Genomic DNA, 26070 nt, shown 5'->3' with positions numbered 1-26070 from the left:
CATTGCCCCAACAGTATCCGGCTTTTAAACATTCAATAAAATGCGAGTATGTACATACATGTAATTGATCTAATAGCATTTATTTGATTACGTTCTTAATTCAACTTACACACTTAGTTAACATGCACTCTTTTTACCTTCGTTATTGGCTTGTCGGTTTATTCTCACAATACACGTCAGATTATTTTTAAAACTAAATTGTATACATCCGCATAGTAATTACTACTGAATGGAGTTAATAATAACAAAAAAGAGACACTAAAGTTGATTTTTTTAATTTAAAAACACTTTGGAGATTGATTGATATTAGCAATTAAAAATGTACAAATTGCGAGATAATTAGTGTGCAATCCAAAACGGTATCTAATCGAATGTTCAGAATACAATGTTACATATATTATTATAATCTGACGTCTAACTATAACCTACATACATGTGTAGCATTGAAACACATCGCTTACTTTTTCTCTGCTAATTTTGTGTTCAAACCCTAAATTTCACTCTTTTGTATAAGTTCTGGCTAAAATCCTTGCAGTGAGCCATTTCGGCAAATTTGTTTATTAAACTAATTAGGTAACACGTAGTTATTGATTACAAATTTCATTTTTCCTATTTTCGTTTCAGTAGCTGCAATCGCGAACAATTCCTTATTTGTTGCTAAAAATGTTCCATTAGAAAAAGCTATAAAAATTACGTCGCTTTTATATATATGCATTAAAACTTCATTTATAGAGCTGTTTAAAAAAGTAAAATTGACGATTCAAAGTAAAACGTTGCGTGATATCTTGGTGTCGCTCATCTAATTCGCTCGTATTTCTATTTTTCTTAAGATTATCAATAATATGAATGATTGAATATATTGAATGAATATATTAAATTTATAGGAAATAAATGGCCTATTTGAGCTAAATACAATTTCAAATTAAACTAACATTTTGCTAAAAAACTGAAAAGACAACTAAAACACAAAATATTACCACTTTTGGTCTTAAAAGAATACGTCCGGCGTTTCAAAAAGATTCAGGCTCTTCTCCATCAGGGTGCCCGTGAGAATATCCTCTCCCATTGCCGCGATAGGCTCCTCCAATGCCGGGGATCTCCATTCGGCGTCATTTCTACCGCCCTCCCCGGCTTTTTCATATCATCGACTCTGCACCGAGCTGGCCGCCGACGAGTTCGATGAGAAGGCCGACTGAAGGCTGGTCATGGAGCCCTTGTAGTTGGCCGAGCTGAGCACCTCGTAGAAGACATTTAACTGGGCACCCGATGGACTAAACCAGTGCATAAGATAGCTGTCGTTGTGATGCATCACGTGCGAGCCCTGGACGCTCTCCTTGTGCCGACAAATCAGTGTGGGCTCCTCCCGGAAGTAATTAACCCCCTCGATGAAGTCTTGCAGATCAAAGTACGACACGGCAGAGTCTGCGGGAGGAAGGCATTTATTAAAAGATAATTAATCAAAAGTAAACTGGCATGCAAACTATACATTGTTTATACGGTCCAAAGTACAAAAAGCTTTTTAAAATAAGGTTGGACTTTTTGAATTTGACTACATTATCACTCCACATATAAAGAGCAATCCCTATCATTAAACCGGAACCAGAATACGTACGTTTTTTCGTTATCAATATAATTGAGCCCTAGCAACAGATACCTTTAAAATGCCTAAATGTTTATATGAATATATATTAAATTGTAATCGTCAACTATTTCAGCGATTTCAGCAAATCGTTATTAATTTGTTTTTAATTTTCTTTTTGATTTCCGTAAGGGTATATAAGTTTCTACTTTTCTGTATTCCTCGCTCTTCATTGTTCATTGTGTTTTTCTGCTAGTGCTAAGGAAACAAAAACACCTTCTAATGAGGCAAGAACATCGTGATATTCGCACCTTTAAAAGGCAACCATACTTGAACCAAAAACCAGTTCTCAGCTCAAAAAAAGCACAAAAACCAGTATGAAAACCGTTTGTAAGTGGAATTTAAGCTCACCATTCTTTTCCGGAAGCTCCTGGGTGACCCGGTAGAGCGTAAAGTGCAGATCATTGCGCATTACATCAAAGTCCCAGGTGAGCACACTCTTGGGATCCTCGTTCCGGATGAGCAGCTCGTGGGTGAATCCGGCCTTGAGATCCACACTCTTGTACAGATTGCGATGGTCGTGCTGGTGGTTGGCGGAAAGGCGCTTGCCTGGAAGCAGAGCCTGTGCCGCGGCAGTGGTGGGCAGCTCGGCGGCCACTTCGTCGTCGTGATCCTCCAGCGAGTTCATCTTGTAGAGCGTCTTGGGCACCAGTCCGCCCTCGTGTATCATGGTCTTTTGGAAAGAGGACAATACGTTAGAGCGCTTTCTGGAGGCAAGGGCCCGTGGCTGTTGGCTTAGAGACTGGGCACATGTATGACAGCCGCCGGGTGAACAGAGATTAAGTGACGTGGACATGGACGCTGGGACACAATGGAGGAAATATTACAGCAGGAATGTCATGGCTAAGCTGCGCACATGGGCTTGACACAGTTTGCAACAGAACCGCACAACGAACAAAGTGTGAGAAACAAAAACGAGGAAGTAAGACAAAGGCGGACGAATACAGTACAATTTGTCGTTGTGGATGGTGACAAACGAAATCGAGAGCAGGAGCAAAAGAACAAGAGAGTAGGATGCTTACACAATCGCATTTGGTTAAATAACAATGGCTAAAGTATTTCTGACTGACTTGCTCCGCATGCGAGACTAGCTGGTTCTCTGTCTGAGCAGCCCCAGCGAGCCGGAATATCAAGGCCGGAACCCGAGGGAAAGATAGGTTACGCACAGATACAATAATAACAGAAGTAATAGTAAGTACGTAGCTACAGATGCAGCAGTAATGGGCACCCAACCGAAGACGCGCTACCGCTACCGGAAGTCGTGGCTGCCGCCAGCTTGCTTACCTTGCATGGTCCCCCCAGGAAGTCGGGCACTATCTCCTCGTCGAGGTACTGGGCCAGGCCATCCTTCATGTGTGCGCAGTCGGGGCCGTAAAACAGGAACTTGGATCGGGTGTGCTCATCTGAAGGAATTCAATAAAAGGATTTCAGTAAAGGAGGGATTCTTTATGGAGCCCAGTTTGCCCAAACTCACCGATAAATGCGCTAACGATTGTCCATGCAATGGGAAACACTCTGGGCGCCCGCACCACTAGGACACGGCCCATGGTCTCTGGGTAATTGCGCTCCACAGTCTCGATGATGTTGAGCAGGGCTTTGATGCCGGGACGCCAGAGGTGCCGCATGGAAAGACCCTCCAGATCGACAAGCAGTGACCAGTTGAGGACGGGCTTCTCCAGGCGTTCGGCGGATTCATTGATCTTCTGAATACCTTCCTCGCAGATATGCAGAGCCTATAGCCAAACAACAAATAGTTTAAAAGGTAATCTTGGCGTATGGTTACGCAGACTTGCTTACCAATCGCAGTAGTCCGTCCATGCCGAGCGACTTCAGCAGGCCCTTGACGTCCATGTGTCCCAGCCGCAGAATATAGACGGGTCGACCATCCTTGTCGAGGTGGTGCCAACCGCCCGGAAAGTGTTCCACCACCACAGCCGGCTTGGAGTATTCCTCCAACAGTGCGTCAATGCGGTGTTCCCGACGCCAGCGAAGCGAATCGCACAGCATGGCGTAGGCCTGGCTCACATGCCAGTCCCTGGCTGCCAAGAAACGCAGGATGGTCTGATAACTGGGCACACGCTCCAAGTCATCGACACCATCCAGCATTTTTCGCAGCTCCAGCAGCTTGGACTCCTGCATGGGGGACAGCTGGCCCAGGCTTCGTGCGATAAAGTCGCCGTCCAGCAAAATGCTGTGCTGCTGATCCGAAGCCTGATCCAGGGTCGGCGATTTGGGCGCGTCACTTGGCGATGTCCAACGTTCCACGTGCGTGACACCTTCCTCGCGCAGCTGCCCGATAAAGAACTCAATGATTTCCTTGCCCTTCAGCGTCGTCTGGGTGTACTGCTTCATGCCCATCTTTTCCATCGAGTGCTCGAAGCCAAAGAAGTTCTTAATGTCCAGCGTGGCCGACTGGTCAAAGCAGGTCCATTCGGCGTTGTCTGGGTGGGCGTAGTAGCGACACCGCTCGAAGATCTCGATGCGGGACGAGAAGCTCTCGTTGACCGCCTCGATGCTCAGCGTGCGGTTGGCCATGTCCAGGAAGTTGTGCTGCAGGAAGTACACATGGTCCACGCCAATCAGCTTCTTGAAGATGTACGGCGCGTCCACCGCCAACTTGCAGCGCCGGCTCGTGTTCCGCTTTGCCCCGTTCTCCAGGGACTCGTCCTTAATGACCTCACAGTCCAGCACGATGGGCATCTGCGGGCATGTGGGAAACCGCCGCTCGTAGGCCTGCAATAAGTTAGAATATGGATAAGTTAGAAATATGCATTAAATATATATTTAAGGACTCTGTTTCCTAGCTAAGTAGTAGGTATCTAAAATAGTTGGTTGCTAGCAACAGTTTTGGTAAGTGTATTCATTTGCTATATTCCGGTTCCCTGCCAAGCGACCTTGAACGCTGGCCAATTTATAACTTGGCCCTGCAGCCATTTGCATGCATCCCAACCCGCCCCGTTTTGCTCATCCTCCGCCAGAGATTGCGGCCAGCGTCTCAGAAGCCTTTAACAATTTCGAAGGTCTATTTTTGGCCCATGGTGCCTGGGGTTTCGACGAAAAAGGTCAAATTATTAGGGCGGTTACGAAATGTTTTTTTTTTATATGTTCATATATATTTAATTATATATACTAGATTGCTAATTATGAACCTAAGAATGGGGAATACTTGTAATCTTAATGAAAACCCAAGCCCTATAATAAATGTTTGCTTAAGGCCAACAGCGCGTATGAGTAATGGAATATGAAGTTAATCCGCAGACGCTAAAACTCATTTATTTAAATATTTATTTCGGTATGGCGTAAATACGCAAATGCACACTATTTAAGCAGGTGAGAGCAGTACCTCAAAAAGTTGTTTACAAAATAGGATGCTCAAAACTCGTGCTTTCTTCCATAAATAATAAATGTTAATTCGCCAAATTTCTAAATAAATTCCTTACTCCGTATAAGAAATCGATCGGTTAAAACTAGAAAATTATCGCTATTTCCGAAATCTGCGCAGTTGAAAAGCAATCAACTTAGAAATAGCAATTTTAGCAACAAAACGTAATCGCAGCAAATGTTGTGGCTGATTGTACAAATCAATATAATTCATATAATATATAATTTAAATACGCCCACATGCTGATTTGCATTTTTTGGGGTTTCTAATTTCAAATTCTTATCAATTATGTTGTTATTCTTCATGATTTAATATGTATATTTGCTTGTCTTAAGTAGCCTTTATTTCTTTATATTTTTATTGGTGGCATCAACTTTATGCCTTCTTAGGAAGCAATAAACTATGGAAAACCAAAATGGATTTTCCATAGCGATAATTGTGCAATTCCAAGGGAATGGTGTGAGTGCATTTGAACACTGATCACAATTATATCCATAATTTTAATGCTTTATGCGAGTCCTTGTTGCTATTGCCAAGGTCGTAAATCGGAGTGTGGATAATCATGTGGATATTCGTGTGAATATTCACATGCTGAATAATTCAGTGAGCGGTGGGAGCCATCCAACACGTGGCGACTCCTCGCTGACAGGGACATGTCTTCCAATATCCATATTTTTACCAGAGCAAGCCAACAAATTGTGGACTCCTTAATTATTCAGATGGGCTGTCTTAATTGTCCTGGAGGTCGGTAATAGTATAAAATGATAAACTTTGCATGCATCTTTGAGGACATGCGAGCGGACAGGTGTCCTTTCGTGAGGCTCATAAATGTGACTTAAGTTTCAAGTTCTTATAGATTTCCCCCGGTCGGTGACGTAGAATAAATGTGCGACCTTTGACATTTGAGACTTTTAAGTTCTTGTCACGAAAAGCGCTTTTCTACTTTTGTCTACAGGAGGAAACATAATAAACACCCAGAGTATCGAATAACCATAATAGGCTTTCCATTTTCTGTGATTGGTGTTTGAGCTATATTAAGTCCATAGCATTAAATATGTTGAATAACTAGCAGAAAGTCAAAATATAACACAAATATACAAAAATCACTGCAATAAACTTTAATTTTTAAGTTCAAAAGAATGAGTTGCGTTGCTTGAATACACTTTTAAAGAAATTTTCAGTTGGAATAGCGAACAGTTTGCTTTCTTATCAGTCAGCGGAAAAGCAAAAAAAAAAGTTTTGAAAAGGAAACAGAAGAAAAAGGGAGAAATAGCTTCAATAAGAACTACAGTAATTTTTTATCTTATAAATTAATTTACAATCTCAATACTCCATCAACGATAATTGTTAAACCATTCAAAAATGCGCATCATGTAAATTGACAGCATTGAGGCTAAAACGCAAAGCTAGACGCAAACAATCAGTAGATTAATAAAAATAAATGGAAATTCACAAACAAGCCGTTATAACCGTTCCCCTCCCTTCTTCCAAACAAACCATTCACAAACACACACACACGTATGTACATACAGTGTGTATTATTCAATTGGATAAAGAATCGTCTATCTCTCTCTTCGGACACAACTGCGAGAGAGCGCGGTGGGCGGGGGTGTTATGGGGGGAGGAATTGCTTTCCAAGGTTAATTTTATTTATCTGCAGCCTGGATTCAAATCCAAATAAATGAAGCAACTGGCCGAACGGAAACGATTCACAAGGGGCCCTTGTTAGTGGCTTTGCCATCGCATAATGCACAATTTAAATTGATAGGTACGTGTAAACAGGCAGTGGGACACGCCTATAAGGCCGCCCACTCCACACGAATTGGAGACGGGAAAATGCAATGTACACACCTTCATCACCAGCTCAAAAGGATATTTGTAGACGCGAACGGGCGACTGGAATTTTTGCACCATCTTGTTGCTTTGCTATAGACCGTTCCGTGTTTTTTATTTAAAATTCTTGTTGCACTGATTGTAGAGTTCGCACTGTTTTAAAAATCAATTTTCACTTTGCGCTTTTCCGTTGCAGTCGCGGGGGCGGAGGTGGGGGAAGGCAACCAAACTTGGGCACACAATACCGAGTTGGGTTTGTTTTTTTGCTAGTGACAGTTCACGCCACTGCTATTTATTTCACTGAATTGTGTCTGGTATCCGTTGGCTCCTAGCGTAGGAGTTCTAGAGAACCGCCTGGCCGTGGAAAACAGAGAAAGCCTTTCTCCCAGTTTGATTAACAGACGCCAATGGTGTGACCGCATTCGGTTAGGAGGTATTTGCCCGGAAAAAGTATCCGATGAATACCAGAGATAGTTGTGATTACACTGCACCTGCGTTTTGCCGCTTGCGCACAGCCGCTTCAATGTGCTGATGCAAAGCGTTCACACCGGTCAAAGTTGATGTAAAAACAAATTAAACAATAAACGAATAAAACAAACTGCAAAAGTAAGAAGATGAATTGGTGGTGAAAGCGGACTTGCGTTCAAAAGAGGTATAATAGGTAATTAATCAAACATGGATGCGACATCCCTCTGAAAGTCCAAACCAATCCTAACACTATAAAAAGCGACACCTGTGGTCATTTTCATGAAGTTTAGTTGCTGTACTGCCGTTGTGAGGGACTTAAATGTTTATAAATGTTTTTGAGAATATTAATTATGAGTAGTAAATAATATCGCGAAAACAGCTTTAAGCGATAGGTACCCGTCATATGTGTGGCAACACTGGCTGCAGTGCCTCTGCGGAGCGGATAAAACAAATCAAAAATCAATAGCCGGGGGATCGAGTATCCACTGCAGGATGAGCATCGACGACGTCATCTACGTGATCTGCCTGCTGGCCTGCATCGGAGCTGGCAGCTATGTGAAGAAGATCGCGGACGAAGGCCAGCGCAAGCTGGTGTCCACTGCGCTGGGCGTTATTGTGGTTGTCATTGTCTCGGGGCTCCACAGCCTGCACTGCTTTGTTTCCCTGGCACTGGGCACGGCCGCCGTGCTCCTGGTGCACCCGAGGTGAGCTGGGATTCTGGAGCCACTGGCAACGGCCCATAACCTTACTGCTTCTTCTTCCAGCAAGGGTCACCTGGTCACCTTTGCGGTCATGTTTGGCTACCTGGTGTTTTTTCGCATTTTCGACTTCTACCTAGGCATTCCCGGCCACACCAACATGATACAAATGATACTTACACTGAAGGTGGGTTGCATAACCATCTAATCATTGCCATTACTCCACTCGCCATTCTTTTGCCGGCAGGTTTCGGGTATTGCCTTCGAGAAGACGGCCGCCTGGAAGCGCCTGCAGGCGCGCGACGAGCAGAAGAAGAACGACCAACGGGATGTGAATCAGGAGAGCCAAATCGAGATCACCGACTACGATGTGGAACTGCAGACCTTGAGCGCCGCTGAAATCCTGCACTACAGCTTCAACTACATAGGAGTTCTGACAGGTGAAGATCGGGCAAGATTCAACCTAGTTTCCTACCCACAAGCATTATAAAAGTCTGTCTAGTCGCAACGCAATTAGATACCAAAGTCCAATTCAATTGCTGATTGTAAATCGTTACTTACACATGCACATAATCGATTTCAATATGTGTACTATACTATCTACTTATAAATCTGCATTTTAAGCGAAACCACTAATGTTTATTGATTGCAGGTCCCTATTATCGGTATCGCACATACAGGGACTACTTTGAGATGCCGTTCAAGACCCACGCGCCAAGTGTTGAAGCCACCCTGGACAAGCTCAAATACGCTGTCTTCTATTGCGCATTATACCTGGCAACCAACTACATGTGGCCACTGGATGTGAGTGCCTAAGCACAGCGCCAAACATAGCTAAATTAACTACATTTCAGTATGCATTGAGTGATGAGTTCTTCAACGATCGCTCCTTTGTGTACCGCTTGTTGTACGTGTGGCCCACGTTCTTCACATTCCGAGCTCGCATCTACACCGGACTGACCCTCAGCGAATGTGTCTGCACAATGGCCGGCTTTGGAGCCTATCCGGATGAGTCGGATCCCAACAATGGCGAGGGGCCGCGGAAACGCTATCAGCACCTGAAGCGGGACGCCGAGAAGCACACCTACAACTTCACAACGATCGTGAACACCAGGGTTCTGGAGGTGGAAAGATGCTGGACTTTCCGCGAGGGCATGAAGCACTGGAATGTCTGCGTCCAGTATTGGTTGGCTGTCAATGTGTACAAGCTCTTCCCCAGCAAGAAATACAGGTGCGTTTTACAGTATGGTTATTCTATGAAACTTAATCAGTTGATTACTTCACGTCGAAGTTTAAATGTTAACTTATTTCATAGAATTGTAGTTTTTGTTGTTTTACTGCTTGCTTCTCGTATTACTCTTGTCGTTGTTGTTCTTTCCCTTTGCTACTGATCGCAGGGTTGGCAGGTATTCCTAGTAGTTACCTAAACTATAATCTTAGCCAATGTTCCACTAACTAATTCGCCTTTGTGATATTCCTAGGACTGGCGCCACTTTGCTGTGCTCTGCCTACTGGCACGGATTCCGACCGGGACACTACTTCTGCATCATGGGCGCACCCTTCTACGTTTCCCTGGAGGACATGTGGGATAAGCTGGTGCGCAGAACTGCCACCGGCACTAGCCGCCGGATAATCGATGTTATCTTCTGGATCTTTAAGTGGTTCGCCTTCAGTTACTTGGGCGAGGCCTTCCTGCTCTCCTCCTTTGGCAAAATCTGGCGGTTCTATGGCTCGGTCTATCACATTGGATACGTCAGTTGGGCGGTGATGACAGCGTTAGGGTTTTACCTTACCAGTCAGAAGAAAGCGGCCGAACGTAGAAAGAATCGCGCGGCAGAGAAAGCCGCTGGCGGAGACGGAATCGCCGCTTCAGTTGAGAAGGAGAAGGCGCAGTAGAGTGTGCAGTTTGTTGGCAACAGCACTCCTAATTGGTAGTTTCAATTCAAACAAAACTTCCTTTGAGTTTTCCAATAGATATTCTGTGGGAGAAAATGGAAAAGCTCTTCCTGAAAATTGTATGTTATGATGATCAAACGAATTTCCGTCAGGGAGATGTTGTTCTCTACATAAGTCACCAATTTAATTATGTACAAAGTGGTCTTGTTACGCCTTCTACCCGCTTCCATCCGAACTTCTTTTGGGGAAGGTGATGATATTAATATGAGCAAAATCTAGACTTAGATGCTTAAAAGTTGCTAAAAAAAGATAATTATAGGTATATATTTTAACCAAAGCCAATGAAAATGGAGTCAAAAGTTATATAATTACTAATTCCCGATATGATCATTCAATTCTTAATTATAGGAATTCTTAATTATATAAACGGAAATACACTAAAGATTGCTTTTTGTACGCTTACTTTTTTATTTGTGGTAACGGAGTTTTCAATGTGTACAGAGAAATTCGAGATTTACACAAAATAATTTTTGCAAAATTAGAATACTTAAAATTCGAGTGAAAATTTGAATTTACCAATGTGTGAATTGTGTATAAAATAATGGTGTGCTGGAATCCCCAATAGGTTTAAAAAGCCAATTAAGATATAATGCTTTTTAAATGCCTATTACGATTGAAACTAACTATTTGCATTAAACTTAATTGATTGCTTTTAGATCTACTGGGGTTTCGGAGCACGTCCAATTCATTTAGTGAGCCTTTTGTTTGTGTTTTTGTAAGGTTTATATTCGATACCAGCTCGAACTTGATCTAAATTCAATGCGTTTCGATTTCAGTTGTGTTGTCTTGAGCTAACAAATCAGTGTCTTCAGATGTGGGTAGCATGGCAAGAGGTTTCCTGTTGCTGATGCGAATATGGATGCGGATGCTGATGTGGATATCACGCCGAGGATGGCTCATCGGTGACCAGGGACAGGCGGCGCTTAACATCCTGCGTTGTGTTGTAGGCACCACAATGGACGCACTTGAGTCCGATGAAATGGAATTTGGTTTTTGAAGTCTGAAACATGAAGTTGTTAAGAATTGGTAAGAGCCATTTATATAAGCATTGTATAGTCGTACCTTGTGACAATCGTTGCAGAATATGTGCACCCGCTGATTCTCGTACTTCAGGGGCACCGGCATGCGCTCCGCCTGGTCGTCCAGGTACTCCCACAGCGCCGTCATGTCGATCAGCGAGGTCTGGCAGGTGGGACAGGTGTAGTGGCCGGAGGCCAGCAGCTGGTCGAAGCACATCTTGTGGAGCAGGTGGCCGCAGTCGGGAATGTGGCAGGGTATGCGCGAGGTGTGGATGTCGCCCAGGCACACGGGGCAGTGGGATCGCGAGATGTTCTCCACGCACTGCAGCGAAATAGACAGGCAATTAATAAGGTTTTATCATTGGTCCATTTCGGTGCCTGAAATGTGTGTCCACATGCTGCTGCCAATTAACGAAGTTATTCCTTCAACACATTTGACATTCATATCCACTCAACTGGATCGCAGATCGCAGATCACAGATCTCAGATCGTTATGTATAGCAATTAGGCAACCGGTTTCGGTAATGAATTGACAAAACATTAATATGCCAGCCAGCTGGCTGTTTCTTTGATTTGCTTTCGAAACGCGGAGGTCAGCATTCCCACAAACAGGCCAAAATGGAGTGCCAAATCAAAGTCCAACTCACCCGGTGGCCATCGATCTTCAGCTGGATTGGCAGGCACATGTTGCACACCTCGCAGTGAAAGAAGTTCTCGGCGCCGCCAATGCGACAAATCCCACATCCGTGACAGTGGTACTGCTGCTTGTCCGCATCGTCGAAGAGGTTGCATATCAGACAGGTGTACTGTAATTACAGCAAAATGATATTACTAGAACTAGGCTAGGATATATAGATATATATAGATAGATGTCTTACCTTGCCAAATCGCACTCCGCAATTCACACACTGCTCCCGCACCGTTTGCCGCGTATTGCACTCGGAGCATATTAGTTCGGTGAGCGTTTTGCGATCGAAGTGGTGCGTCTCGTTCTCGTCGTGGCAAAATCGGCACTTGTAGAACTTGTTGCAGCAGGGGGTCTAAATGGGATATAGAAAGGTATGCGATCAAATCAGAATCGAAGAGTATTAGTTTCAAAAAATTCCACTTTTGCTGCCCGCCGCCTTCGGATGGAGTACTCCCCCAGCCAAGGACCAGCGAAGCCATTATCAAGCGGCAATTAGCACGACTCCTCACTACCAAATCGAGCTGCTAATTTGGGAAATCTGCCTGGAAACCGACTTAAAAACAAATGGTTGTTTAAACTTGAGTAGTGACGCCAGTGTGCCAAAAGGCAATAACTTAGCATTATCATAAACATTGCACTTGAATTGGGATTGGGTTTCGAATCAAATCAGCGGGTGAATCCACATGCGACTGTCAAGATGCCAAAGATACTCGTGTTGGCTAATTAGGTGGCTGCTAATTGGTTCGCTTGTCGATATTGCTCATATTGTTCCTCAAGCCTATGGATCCACCAAAACTGTATCACATCGACTAGGTTTGTATTTCCTAGGCAGTTTAGAAATGGGCTACCTTACTATGGGTACCCTTTACTATCTTGTGTAATGTAGTCCACCCTCGAACTCGGCTTAGTTACAGCCAACAAACAACAGCCAACGACCAGCTATTTATATCGCCCAGCCTCGCACACATCTATCTCCACTATCTTTGAGAATTATTTATAGCTTAAACAACAGTTTTTCGTACACAAGTATTTATTTCAACTCTGCTGCGATGATGATAACACTTGAAGTAGAAGTAACACAGAACCGGAGAAGAGTCTTCGAATCCGGTTTCTTTGTGTTTCCCCCCGCTTTCATTGCTTTGCCTCACTAATGATCGTATTATAACGCGTTTGCATCTGCAATTGGCTAGCTCCAGACATCTCAAATTTATTTAGCCAACCCGAAACAAAGCTGGCAAATAAAAGCCAGCTTCTAAGACAAATTGATACAAGATCCGCTGGCACAGACGATATCCACACCAGATATCCAGAACCAGGGGCATTGCTCCAGCTCTCCAATCCACTTGGGATTGCACATACGGCTCGCAGCATTGAGCTTAAGTCCACAGGCGTGTATACATTAATTTCACGCACTGTCTGGTGAAAATAAATATTTGAGTATAAAATAACCCACCTGGTTCAACAGTTAATGGGCACCTCATTAGTGCACAAACCCTCACCATTCCGAATTTCTCGCGGTGTAAGTCGTGTACACAAAAAAGCAAAAAACCTCGAAAAACCATTCGGATTTTATAAAATGTGGGACAGATTGAAGTGTGTACGAATCTACGTGACACTTTTTGGAAAGCATTATAAAGCAATAGCGCATAAGAATGAATATTTGTGGAATTAACAATTCATATCGCGGAATGTAAGGTGGCGGCTTGAAAGTTATTCAAACGAGTTGCTTTCCAATAACAAATGAATATGCCAAACTGGAGGAATTATAAATATTTAAATACTTTCTTTGCAGGCCACCATTTTTGAAATCTGCCTAATCAATTGCAGCTGCGATGGCTTTGGCCCATGAACCTCATGTCAAATGGTAATACTTTCCCCAGCATGCAGTTGCTGTTACCACCTTTCAAACTTCTGCACTTATCACCTCTCGATAATTATGTCTGCTGGCTCCTAATTGTTAGAGTAAAGACCTGAATATACTATTGCTACGATTGCTTTATATGCACACACCATTTTTAGATACCTCATAATTTCTTGACCAAAGCCAAACGATCAAGACAAACACATTGTTTGCCCAGATGAATGGAGAATGGAGGTGTTAACTGGCCACTCGCCTCCGGGCAGCTGCCCACCGAGAATGAGAATTCCTGGTGCTGCGGATCGGAACCGGAGCAGTTAGTTTTCGGATTTGTGGGTCCACTCACATTCCGGACATCGTCAAGCTGTCCACACAAGCCAAACAATTGGCGTGCAAATGGCGCCAAATAATGCCCTCCAATTGAATGCGAATTACAGCAGACACAAAAGAATCTTTGCCAAAGGTGTCTGTTTAGAGTTCAGACACTTTATTTGTGCTGCTTGTTTAGAAACGAATAAATAAAGGTTAAATGGCCATTTTCAGAAAGGCAGCACACACACACTTCCAATTAAAAGACGACGAACAGCACAGAAATGCCTTTCAAAGGCGCCATCATAAACTTCATGAAAAGTTCCCAAATGGGTGGAAAATTCACTAGCTTTCTTACTGTTTTCACAAGATCATTTCATATCATCTGATGAACGACAAATGATTGGTAATCCGCTGTTTAATTATGACATAGGGGTTCCAATTACAGAGTTCTTTATCTGCTGACCCAAGAATTGAACTATCCCCTATCATATAAATGCATGATACGTAAGAAGGAGCAGTTTCGATATTGAAGAGCATTCTAATTTTGTTACGAACTCAATGAGGTATGGCATTCCACTTTTGGGCAACTAAAAAAAAGATTATATTGTATCAAAAAATCGAGAAAAAAATTGTGAAAAATTTGATATTTTCAATCGGTTTTTTTGGCCATAACTTGGCCAAAAATGGATACACAGCTAAAATAAAGACTGTTTTGCGCAGCTAAAAAACATATCTAACTATGCCTATCCATACTTTTTTGATTTTCGAAAAATAAAAATTTGACAAATTTTTACATTTTCGATAAGGGGTACCATCATTAAAATATGCGAAAAATGGCAAAAAATTAGCATTTCCTTTTTTGAACATATATGAATAGGGAATTTTGTTACGAATTCAACGAGGTATGGCATTCCACTTTTGGACAACTATTTTTACTGCTATCGAAAAAAAACGGATTTTTTTTATCAAAAAATAAAAAAAAAAATGGTGTAAAATATCTGATATTTTCAATCGGCGTTTTCGCCATAACTTGGCCACAGTTGACTGATATAGCTGATATGATTGGATTTGGACTCCTTGTTGCACTTACCACAAACATGGCCCGCCGCTTGTAGTGGGCGCATCCGAAGCGCAATGAGTCCGGAGTTGTTGGCTGGGCCCCGCTGATGTTCATGTTGCTGCTGCACTTGTTGCTGTTGCAGTTGCTGTTGCAGCTGCCGTCACTGCTGCTGATACGCGATGGTTGTGCTGCATGTTGCTGAGCCTCCGTGGCGGGGTTACGTGAGCATGGGGAAATGCGATGGTGCTCGTCCTCCTCCATGGGCTCCTCCGCCATGGCATCGCAATTGAGACTCGGTGTCGATTTGCATCTTCGCAGCTTGGCGTGCGCTGGATGATACTTGCCCGTCATCGTTGAGGGCGGTATAATCAGCTGGTGTTGCTGGTATTGCTGGTGGAGATGGGGATTGGTATGGGGATAGGGATGGAGATGGGGATGGGTATGTTGCTGCGCTATCGGAGCAAGTGGAAGCGAAGCGGGCAGAGCAGCCTCCGCTGAGGTCGTCGTGGCTGTAGTTGCCAGCAGCTTTGACGATGAATTTAAATTGACTTGATTGGGCTCTTTTGTATTGGTAACTATTTGTACATCGATGCCGGCGCTGCCCATGTATTTGTTGTGGTTTTCATTTAGCGATATTCGGCGCGTTCGCTGGCGGTTCTTCATTTTGTTGCAGGAGCTAACTATCTATATATATATATGTATCTGCAGTTGTCTTTGTTAATTGCTGGCTCTTTCAATTGCTGCCGCGTAGCATTTAAATTACTGGCCGATGCTGTCGTTGTGCCACATGTAGACTTTGTATCCGATTCCGCGACGTGAGCAGCACTTCAAATCTGAGTGTCTATGTCTGGTTTCCCTTTTCACGCGATCGCAACTAACTTTCGTTTGCCCAGCTCATCCTTGTGTATTCCATGGGCTCGCACAGGTGGTGGCACTTGGCTGGAGCGATTGAAAAGTGTGGGAAAGTGGTAAGTACACCGGGTAAGTGGCAGGTAAGTACGCCATGGCTCACACACCGATCGATCAGTTCAGTGTCTAAGCCGGGTTATCCATCCCCACACAATGTTTGACACACAAAGAAACTACCGAGGCGGCGTATTTGCATTTCAATGTTTCCCAGTCCCAGTACCCCGGCTGCGAAAGGCCATCTAAACTAGATAACGACTATCTTGATTTTCACTCCGTTCTGTCAGACGTCTCGCACTGTACACACCGCACAGTGGGGCGCAAGAAAATAGCACTAGGAACGGATGGGATTTGTACGGTAATAGTAAGTTTATCTTAGAAATGCTAAAATAAAACAGTGACTGTACCACTGAAATATAAGATCACTAAGGATCACTATTTACCATTTCTGTTAATTTTGAAAAAAATACCAAATATCAAATAAATTGTAAACTGAATGATACTACTCCCTTTCTGAATCTCAGTACGAATATCCGTTAGTGCTACTATCTTGGCCGCTGCTGTCTGCGGATGCAACCTTGTGCCATGTAAGCGGTAGCATTTAAATCGCTTGCTTAGCCTGCAGGTCGCCAAAACGACGTTCACAGCTCCGCGGATTCGAATTCGGAATCGGATTCGGATTTGGAATCGCAGTGGCTTGGCACACGGTGCGGATGATGAATGGAAATGCGGGGAGGAACAGCCAGTCACACTTGTTAACATAACCGGCGTGCGACTGGGCAAAAACTTTCGCTAATCGGCTGCTTGATGCTGCAAGTCGGTGTTGCAAGTTGCTAACGCCAAAGGAGCAACTACCAGCTACGTATATATGTATGTATATGTGTACATACGTATGCAAGTACATTTATGTATTGTCACTATCGTTTCGTGGTTACTCTTATTTGCACAGCGCGGCGAGCTGAATAATCGTTGCCGAATCTTGTTTGCTCACATTGTTTTCGCATTTTTTGAGAAGGAGAGCGGTGAACCGACAATAAATATTGAAAGTGTGCTAAAATTACAAACGCAAGGCGATAAAAGCAGCCTCGCCGGAAAACCAGTCGGCGAAAAGAACGCAAGTTTGAACTCGATTCGGTGGCGGTATTCAATATATTCAATTCAGTATTCATGTTTACGCACGCACGCACTCACGCACACACACACTCGCACACACACACACTTGCGGACAAATGCATTAAATAATGTCACGATCTGACTAATCGGTTTCTAAAAGTTTCCAATCCAAATCCAAAGCGCCTTCAAAACGCAGTTTGGGTGTACATATGTATATACATTCATTCATTTACCCAAATCTGCTCATACATATGTATAAACGCAAATTTATTTAAGTTTTTTAAACCCATTTCTTGTTTAACGTGTTTTTAGTTTTTTTGTTTGGTTTTTGCACTTTTTGAGCTCACTGCTCATTGTGATTTTCGTCAAAACTTAGCCCTTAATTATGATTTAGCCATTTGTTAATTATATATTATAAATATATGTATGTATGGTGTGCACATACTTGAAAGTGAAACAACACACACCAGCGACACGAAGAAGATCGCACCGCGAAATCGTCAATTGAATTAAAGAGCCACGACAATCTAAATCCGCCTTCCACTCGCGCACCCGGATTCCGCTGACTCGTCCGGCGCGAGTTTCAACTTCCAACTGAGCGGATGGGTTGGATGGGGCCACTTGTTGCTCCCAGCCGCAGCCCGTCTGCCGGAGCTTTCATCCGCTCCGCAGCTTAAAGCTTTCCGATATTCAGACGCCAAGTCTGGGGATTCATGCACTTGGATGCATAATTATGGTAATCGCAGTGGACGTGTATCCCTGTTTTCATAATCAGTAACTTTAAGGTGTATCTATATAATTAACGTGGTCATATTCTTGAATTATCCTGACTTTTCTATTATATAAGATATATGAGATATAATTTGGAAGAAGGGTTATATATAAAACAGTATTATCCTCAATCTGTGATAATCATGAAACTCCATAAAATGGTTTAAAAGCCCACCAATTATGGCAGTAAGCCTCTGGTTATAAATCATAACGTAATTGCTTAAATCTGTGCCCAGTTATTATAGGCACATTGCACTTTTAGCCTATTGATCTTTATAATTCTGTTACCATGATAATGCTCTAAGCATTACTACATATAAGATAAACTATTGACTATGTACGTATACTGCTACTTATATGGTCATAAATCAAACAGCTAAATTCACGAACAACATTACAGCTAATTGCATTGTGTAATTTATGCAGGCACATTTGTGAAGTAATACCGCCTGCGGCTGTTGCCAAAAGATTCAGAGACGAAGCTTGAGGATTAATAGCGCTATATATTCTGTTTATATAGGTGAGTCTGTGGGCAGCGTGTAGGTATTGTGGTCTTAAATCAAATCACAGCTAAATGCATGGGCAACGTAATAGCTAATTGCATTGTCTAAGTCATATCGTCCCGTCCTCTCTATGGGGTAACACTGTTTAGACCTTCTCGATCTGGACGAATCTCTCGCGCTTATACTGATCATTGTAGCTGGCGATAAACTTGAGCCGGCCCTCGTATTTCAGATTCATGATGGTCTTGACCAGCGGCGGGTGGTCGTTGCCCAGTTCCAGCCAGAGCTTACCACCCGGACGCAGGTGCCGACAAGCCAAGTCGAAGACCAGGCGAGCCACCCTCAATCCATCGGAACCACCGTCCAGGGCATTTAGGTTCTCATAGCTGCGAAATACAAAAAATGATCAGTGCGCTGTATTTTTTTTTGGTATAACTCCACTTACACCACCACTTCGGGATGGAGGAACTGAAACTCCTCCGTTTTCACATATGGAGGATTGGAGATGATCAAGTCGTACTTCTTGTCCTTCAGCACCTCCGGCATGTACTTGTCCTCCTCCATGGTGTGGTTGTGTACCTCGAAACGGTTGAGCAGGCCCAGCATCTTGGCATTCTCAGCCGCCAGCACGGTGGCCGCCTTGCTCCGCTCGATGGCAGTGGCCTGCACCTGCGGCAGACTGTGCAGCATGGACAAGGACATGGCGCCCGATCCACAGCCCACCTCCAGAAGGTCGACATGCTTTACGTTCTTATACTCGTCGATCACTAGACGCACAAACTCCTCCGTTTCGGGGCGTGGAATAAAGACCGATGGCGACGTCTTCAGTGTGATGTCCATGAAGTCCCACTCTCCAATGATGTGCTGCAGCGGCATGCGGGCACAGCGGGCCTCCAAGAATCGCTCGAAGTCCGCCAGCTGCCCGGGAGTCAACTGCAACTGGTCATAAGAGTCCGGAACCTTATTCTAGGGGAGATAAACGCGGTTAGTTAGATAGATACATAACTTAAGTTAGATACTTACGAATTTCTGCTTCAGGACATGCGATACAATGCACTTCACGTTGAACTTCGTGTCCTCGACGCCAGCGGCCTTGAGCTTTTCCTCCCACTGCCCGATTTCCAGGGCCTTGGTCACGGGAATGTGGGTGCCAGCTGGCGCACTTGTGCCATAGTTGACCTGCCTGAGCATCCGCGAGGTCAGGCCCATTGACCGTGTCAGTTGTCTGAGCATAATTTCACTTATTATCTAATTGCTATTGATTAACAACAAAATTTTGACGACCCACTGCCTGCAGTTTGTTTCAGCGTGACCGTTTCACGAGCTTTGCGTTATACCAGCAGCGGCGATTTGAAAAGTGGTCACGCTTCAAGTGTTACCGTAGTGCGGAATAGTGTGGCTGAGCTTTTGAGTTCTTTGGCGGACAATTTAAACATGCGACATAATTATGTTGTTCTTATTAACTTTGTTCCAGTTAATAATTATTCACGGTCTAATTGCAGTTGACCCTTTTTGTTTATTGTGGCGCAGGTATTAACCTACAATATGAAAAGGGTGGAGGTTTCGGTCAAATAATATTATGTAACTCATTAAAAACTTTTAATGAAAAGCAGCTAAGCGAGTAAAGCTTTATGGTAGGAAATCACTGATATTCATTTTAAATTAGTATTATAATCTGCCAGCCTACAAAAATTACAACTAGTCCATCGGTAATCAATGCAAATTAGAACTGGTTATAAGCCTACAAGTATTGGCGGCGTAAAATGTACCTCATTTATAAAAACCAGAATGTAACACAATCATAAACATATATTTAATGTGTTCTAAGCCCCGGCTACGAAATTCAAATTCTCTGTATGGGCTAAGCGGGGATTACTCTTAAGCAAACGAACTTCAAACCAAATGAAACCCAAATGGCTTGAGTAACTTGTTCCTTTAGAACTGCCTACTCGAGTTAGCAAGAAAATGAGGCTTGTTTGCTAAGCAATTGCTATTATGTGCCTAGTCCATCTGCAGGTAAATAAAACCAATAAAACTGTGTAGTGCATTGGGTACTATTTGTGCCAATAAGACATTTCCCTGATATCTATTTAACAACCTTGTCAATAGGAAACGATACCTGCTCACACATGGGATTGGTCTACTGTTTATCTGCAATATATTTGTATTGATTCAAAAAGAAGTGAAAATCAAGTCGCTTGGCCGTACTAATAATTTTTGTATTTTACAACATATTAAAATATTCATATCATTACATGTTCTATATATTGTATATATTCACATTACGATTGCACAATTATTTCCAAAACGAAAAAAACAACGGACACAATAGGTAACAAATTTTTACAAGTCTCCTTTAAGTACTGAAATCTATGGAATTTCCGTGCACTAATTATAACTTGGGAATCATAACGTTCAGAAACGGTATACGAAAAGTGTACAAACAACCGAAACGACTACCATCCGTCCATCAGTCTATGCGTCGATACTGCCCCCTGTTTAAAGGTGTCCGTGCAAGGGATCGCGGCTGTCCCTCAAGTAGAAGGGACTGGTGAACGACTTGCCCTCAACGTGCGAGGCGAGATTCTCACCGGCGTAGGTGACGAACGGCGAGATTTCGCAGACTTCGCCATGCACAATGCCACCGGCGCCTTCGATATACTTCTTGTGCAGGCGATGGAGGTCCGATCGGGCAGTGCTGGGGCAATCCTTGCCAGCTGTATCGGAGTTCTTCAGGGCGCTGAACTCTTCGTCGCGTGGCACTTCCATGGCCACGAACTTCTGGGCGAACTCGAAGACGTCGAAAACGAACTTCTCTATCTTGATACCGTTCGGCTTGTCCGGTGTAAGCCGCTTGCCTGCGTTGTCCACGAAGGGAATCTTCTTCTTGGCCACGTGAAGCTTCAGTTCCTGCTCGAATGTGCTGCCAATCTTCTGCAGGAAGTTCGAGCTGAAGAAGTGGTTGCAAATGTTTCCTGCACTGAAGGTCAGCCTGCCGTCCGAATTGCGCATCTCGGCAGTTTTGGCAGAGATTTCGCTGTACTCCACAACCTGATACTTGCCATCGACAATGGCTACCACGCCCACAGCTTCGTTGGGAGCCGCCTTTTCCACGACCTTAGCGGCGCAGTCAGCCTTCTCCTGCACGCAGTAGCCAATGAAGACGGGATCGGCCACCTTGATCAGGATATTGTCCACGCTGTGGGCGTGCAGATATAATACACCCCGCTTCTGCATGTCGTCCAATATTCCCTGGCGTTTCATAGCCCGATAGATACCCCCGTTGCCGTCCGGTGCGCGTGCCACCCGATGCTTCTCGTCCAGAATGATGCGTCCATCGTATTCAAAGCACGGCAGTGATCCCTGCTCGAACAGCAGCACGTTCTCTGCCTTCAGGCCGAAGAAGTTGTTGGCCACAAAGTAGTCGTATGTGGGTTGCACCGTGTGCTCCGACGTCATGATGTACCAAGTGATGTGGCCACGTTTGCCAGTCGCCTCTTGGGCGAGCTCCTCCAGCTTCAGGATTCGCTCGGCCTGAATGCGAAACAGGGTCTTCCGGGACTGCAGTCCCACATCGTACATTCCCTTGGGATGATCGAAACCAAGTCGTGTGCCTGCAAAAGAACACGGCTACTTTAGTTGGGTACATAAGTGATGTGGTGCCCCAAAATGGCAATTCCTGAATGTATTAATCACCCTTTAACAACAAGAACTGCAGCATTTTTATATCTCGCCCGGCTGACCTTAAAAACAAGTTTATTTTTCGACCATCGTTTCGCTCTTTCCGTTGTCTTTTGTCTGCGCCTTTTTAACATACATATGTATATAAGCGACTTGTTTAAGGTCAGTTCCACTACCGGTTTTAAAATGATCGACTACATTTAATCTATGGCTTATCGGTACGCCAAACGGAACATCCACTCCCGACCAGAAATTCTCAGAACTTCAATCGTTATCTAGGTCCACCATTTATGGCTCTTCTTGTGTTTGAACGTGCAAGAAATAATGCTATACCTGATTATTCCGGTCCCATTGCCCTGCCCCAACGGCAAACAACTCCGTTTTTCTTGGCTTCCCAAAAGGCAATTACGTGATTGGACTCCAGCGTTTGCTCGAGAAACTGGTAAGGAAATGTCAAATGCCGCCCACATTTCAATGTTTCCAATCGAAAGAGCACTGGCCCCAGCCACAATCAAAATGAGAAAGGCAAGTCTGGCTTTAAGAATGGCTTCGAATTGTTGCTGGCCTGGCGTGTTTTAAGTTTTATACGCTTTTTGTCTTGCAAACGGAATTACAATTGCAATTACAATTCCAATGCAGCTGCATGAGTGGGCAGCTGATTGAGATTGCGTGTATTTGTGAGCGCGATGGAGCACTTTTATATCAAGTTAATTAGCTTTTATAAAGCACACACACTCTGCCAATGCTCAAGTTGGTGTTTTGCTTCAGTTTACACTATGTTTACTGCTCGCAAAGGCGCAATTTTCGGTGGGTGGCCGATTGGGACAAGATAAAAATATCTCAACTTGTTTGGTATCACAGGAGGCATCTTTCATAACAGATTCAGATAACAGATAACAGATACTGACTGCAAACTCTCTTTTATATCATTAAAATGCCTTAAAACTTAATGTTTGTTCTCATAACAAATATCGTTAAATTTCAAAACAAAAATGCTTCATTTCCGAATAACCTAATCGTTTTCGCTATCAATGATTGAAGAGTTATAGTTATCTCAAGTATATATGTCATTTAACATTACCAACTGGACCCACACAGGTCTGTCCCACTTCAAGTGCGTCAAATGGCTCCATAATAACACTATTGACTTAAATACGCTGCCAACTAAACACAGGTGTACTAATTCCCCAATGATATGGATATTCTGTTCGCGGTTAGCTCCCTTTACGTTAGAGGAACTGTAGCTTACCTTGTCCGCCTGCCATTAGCAACACAGCGACATGTCCGTTACTGATCTGGAGGAGACCCTCATCCCGGTAGGCGGCCAACTTCTCCAGTGGCGCCCTGGCAATGGAGATCAGTTTGCCATCGGGCAGCGGCTGCAGGCGATCGTCCAGCTTGATGCCATTCTCGTTCATTGAGACCGTGGCGCGGTCGAAGTACAGCTTGATCTCGTCCAGATTCAGCTCCTCGATGTCACGCACCAGATCGATGCGTTCGTCATTTGAGAGCTCCGGCCAGAACTTGAGCAGGTGCTCCTGGCCCACCTGGGCGAGTCGCGAGTGCAGCGACAGGTAGTCCGTCATTGTTGGCGATGGTTTGGCTGTGTTTGGTGATTTTGCTGTGGCACCGCCAGCTGCAAGAATCAAGAGACAACATATTAGTTACTGGTACGCATGATCAATGTGAATATGATTAACAGATATTATCAAATTGACCATCAAACTTATTGAAAAGTAGTAAATTAAAAGCAATACAGATAAGATAATATCACAGGGAATCCCACATAATACGTGGTATTTCTGCACCAAGTTAGTGCAACAATTGGAGCATTTGTAATACGAAACACGGTAAAAAAAACAAGATGATATCTTGAAAGATCACTCTGAAACCGTATATTAATTGCTGCTATCTGTTTGTTGATTCAGCTAATGGAACAGGCTCTCCGGAAGGTGTGTATTTACTTTTCTCTCCGCTGGCTGACTGGCTGACTGATTATTTGGCGAACGCGATAAAAAGACAGTGGTCGTGTTGTCCGGGCTTTGTTGCGGTCCGTTATACGTGGTAACCAAAGCGCAACTGAGCGCCAAGCGATCGCCCTCAGTGGTTTTTCTTGCTCGAAGTGGAGCCGTCACTCCGCCACCACCACCGCCATCGCCATCGTCATCGCCTTCGCCTCCAACTGGCTGTGTCTGTGGGAACGCCTGAATATCTGAATGGCAGTAGCTCGTGTGCAGGTTATATTGGTATCTGGTATTTGGGCGCGAATGTGTGCGAACGTGTGTCTCTTAACGTATTTGCAGCCGCGTTTTAACATGGCCATGCCAGTTGTTTGGCTATACCCTGTAAAAACCTGAAGGGCGGGTCGAAATCATGCTGAACAACGGCCCAATCAATCATAGTCTCTTTGGTATGAGGTGCCTCATTACACATATACTATTAAATATTCTTGATCTAGATATCTTAATCTAGTCCTTATAGATAACACGTTAAAACAGTTGATTTATATTTAGAAATACTGCTTCGTATTTATACATATGTAAATACTTGTCCATCTGTTAAGTGATCTTAATAAGCTCAACCTTGTTGTAATTAAAGTTGATTACGAATAATCCCGAACTGGCTTGCGGGTATTCCCAATACCGGTTAACAAACACATTCGATTAATATGTAACATTTAAGGGAGGGTATCAACTAGTCGGGGGTATCAACTGGCTTTCTTGATTACACGGCTTTGTTAGCGATACGGCTACTGGAGCTGCAGCAATTCCAATCGGATTTTCGCCGCTGGGCCAATTTGCCAAGCAGCGTGTTGCAAATGCAAAGCGAAATATCAGAAACCGAAGCCGAATTCGAAACCAAATGGCCCTGAACACGGGCTTTAGTTTTAGTGAAAGTAAGAGGTGCCACAGTCCACGAAACGCCAGCCACAAGGAAACACTTAAGGGCGACACATATCCATAGTTCATATAGTTCACATATGTAGTTCAGTTCCTGATAAACGGGTTACAAACTAGTTGAGTGTGCTGGCTGTCGGGAGTTGTTGGAAAGGTTATGGCATTAAGGCGAGCCAAGAACTGACGAAAACATGGCAAAACACAGTCGGTGCTCGGCCGGTTTATTTGGTTTCAATACCCACTACGTTGACAGCAGTGGCGTATATAATAAATTATTGCAGAAATGTTAAAGAGTAATATTGAAGATCTGCATTATCAGGCGTGGTTATAGTGGTTATTTGAGACCTATTAAAGCTTGAAAATTGGTTCAAAATCTTTACAACAGTTTGCCAATTTTTTGAAAGGTAACTTTATAGCTCCAACAGGTTTTAAATGTTAATTTGTAATATTACTATTAAAAGAATAATCATTATAGATATAAATATAATAAAAACATATAGAAACATTTTAAGTGGGTTATATTCCGCAAAACTTAGCAGCCGTGATTAGAGGGTATTCCGCATTCGCTACAGCGATCTTTATTGTTGTTTTTGCCACGAAGCAAAACACTTGTCTGCATGTGTGCGTGCGCATAAAAAACAGAAAAACCTGCAGCAACAAAAACACTCCCCACACACACACAAGCCCCAAAAACGGAACGAAACAGCGATAGCAAATAAGTTGTTTACATACACCCACTGCAGTGTGTGTGTGTGTGATTGTGGGCTTTCCGTTTTTTCCTTATCACAGCTCTTAGCTCCAACTATTGCTTTACTATTATCAGTTTGCGTTTTCGAGTGGGTTTTTTTACCAACTAACCATTGCGGTGGCGCCTCACATGAGTCTGCTGGTGCTGCGAACTGAAGTTGTTGCGACCCATATTGGCAAGAAACACCCTGTGCGACTCTGGCTCCACTCCACTTCGTGCGAATTGTTTTTGCAGTGATTGTGCCTTGTCCCCCGCGGATTCTATGGCATTGTGCTAGTCCCGACGTGGTTTAATTCACAGCCCGTGCGACCGTTGGATACATAGGCAAACGGAAAATGCACAATCCGAACGCAACCGCCGTGTATTTTTTTTTGGCCCCAAGAACTGGGCGGAGAATCGATATCGATTACAGGCGGAGCCAGCTGGCCGCCAGTGTGACCGTTGTGGGCATTTGCACTAAGCTGAAGCACTGAAAAAATACTAAGTGCTTAGCACCATGTGCAGTTAAATTCAAAAAATATTAAAGACTAAATATAAT

The 26070-nt window shown here is 43.7% G+C and overlaps 5 protein-coding genes and 1 long non-coding RNA gene across 11 annotated transcripts; 1 reads left to right on the top strand and 5 right to left on the bottom strand.

Annotated features, from left to right (window-relative positions):
- Nucleotides 1-61: 61 nt before the first annotated feature.
- Nucleotides 62-7261, bottom strand: LOC6527092 (protein real-time). Its single transcript, XM_002088149.4, has 6 exons — nt 6873-7261; nt 3437-4372; nt 3114-3372; nt 2924-3042; nt 1991-2312; nt 62-1422 (listed from the first exon to the last, which is right to left on the bottom strand). Exons 1-6 carry the CDS (start codon nt 6933-6935, stop codon nt 1142-1144), a joined length of 1980 nt encoding a protein of 659 aa, XP_002088185.3. The 5' UTR covers nt 6936-7261; the 3' UTR covers nt 62-1141.
- Nucleotides 7262-7715: 454 nt separating this feature from the next.
- On the top strand, nt 7716-10372 carry LOC6527091 (lysophospholipid acyltransferase 7). 2 transcript variants are annotated; one of them, XM_039370659.1, is made up of 7 exons: nt 7716-8026; nt 8087-8207; nt 8268-8460; nt 8673-8824; nt 8875-9251; nt 9418-9426; nt 9502-10372. In XM_039370659.1, the coding sequence occupies exons 1-7, from the start codon at nt 7815-7817 to the stop codon at nt 9914-9916; spliced, it is 1479 nt and encodes a 492-aa protein (XP_039226593.1). In that variant the 5' UTR covers nt 7716-7814; the 3' UTR covers nt 9917-10372. The 2 variants fall into 2 exon arrangements, with proteins under 2 accessions (XP_039226593.1, XP_002088184.1); XM_002088148.4 differs by lacking the exon at nt 9418-9426 and having other exon boundaries at nt 7718-8026.
- Nucleotides 10361-18040, bottom strand: LOC6527090 (RING finger and CHY zinc finger domain-containing protein 1). Of its 2 annotated transcripts, none has more exons than XM_015198127.2 (6): nt 17378-18040; nt 14944-15852; nt 11874-12035; nt 11643-11801; nt 11039-11317; nt 10361-10976 (listed from the first exon to the last, which is right to left on the bottom strand). In XM_015198127.2, exons 2-6 carry the CDS (start codon nt 15574-15576, stop codon nt 10857-10859), a joined length of 1353 nt encoding a protein of 450 aa, XP_015053613.1. In that variant the 5' UTR covers nt 15577-15852; nt 17378-18040; the 3' UTR covers nt 10361-10856. The 2 variants fall into 2 exon arrangements, with proteins under 2 accessions (XP_015053613.1, XP_002088183.1); XM_002088147.3 differs by having other exon boundaries at nt 17400-18040.
- On the bottom strand, nt 12696-14648 carry LOC120320588. 3 transcript variants are annotated; one of them, XR_005560117.2, is made up of 2 exons: nt 13160-14648; nt 12696-13099 (listed from the first exon to the last, which is right to left on the bottom strand). It is a non-coding gene; the product is annotated as an uncharacterized LOC120320588 (long non-coding RNA). The 3 variants fall into 3 exon arrangements; XR_005560116.2 differs by having other exon boundaries at nt 13183-14648; XR_005560118.2 differs by having other exon boundaries at nt 12696-13095; nt 13183-14648.
- Nucleotides 18041-18186: 146 nt separating the features above from the next.
- On the bottom strand, nt 18187-19531 carry LOC6527089 (MTRF1L release factor glutamine methyltransferase). Its single transcript, XM_002088146.3, has 3 exons — nt 19230-19531; nt 18652-19172; nt 18187-18592 (listed from the first exon to the last, which is right to left on the bottom strand). Exons 1-3 carry the CDS (start codon nt 19437-19439, stop codon nt 18352-18354), a joined length of 972 nt encoding a protein of 323 aa, XP_002088182.2. The 5' UTR covers nt 19440-19531; the 3' UTR covers nt 18187-18351.
- Nucleotides 19532-20394: 863 nt separating this feature from the next.
- LOC6527088 (UDP-N-acetylhexosamine pyrophosphorylase) lies at nt 20395-25942 on the bottom strand. 2 transcript variants are annotated; one of them, XM_002088145.4, is made up of 3 exons: nt 25643-25942; nt 23137-23523; nt 20395-21820 (listed from the first exon to the last, which is right to left on the bottom strand). In XM_002088145.4, the coding sequence occupies exons 1-3, from the start codon at nt 25701-25703 to the stop codon at nt 20706-20708; spliced, it is 1563 nt and encodes a 520-aa protein (XP_002088181.1). In that variant the 5' UTR covers nt 25704-25942; the 3' UTR covers nt 20395-20705. The 2 variants fall into 2 exon arrangements, with proteins under 2 accessions (XP_002088181.1, XP_015053612.1); XM_015198126.3 differs by lacking the exon at nt 25643-25942 and adding an exon at nt 23852-24117.
- Nucleotides 25943-26070: the final 128 nt, after the last annotated feature.

The sequence above is a fragment of the Drosophila yakuba genome, chromosome 2L (genome assembly GCF_016746365.2).
Source record: "Drosophila yakuba strain Tai18E2 chromosome 2L, Prin_Dyak_Tai18E2_2.1, whole genome shotgun sequence".
NCBI lineage: Eukaryota > Metazoa > Arthropoda > Insecta > Diptera > Drosophilidae > Drosophila > Drosophila yakuba.
The sequence above is the reverse complement of the archived record's forward strand: the minus strand, read 5'-3'. Positions and strand labels throughout refer to the sequence as shown.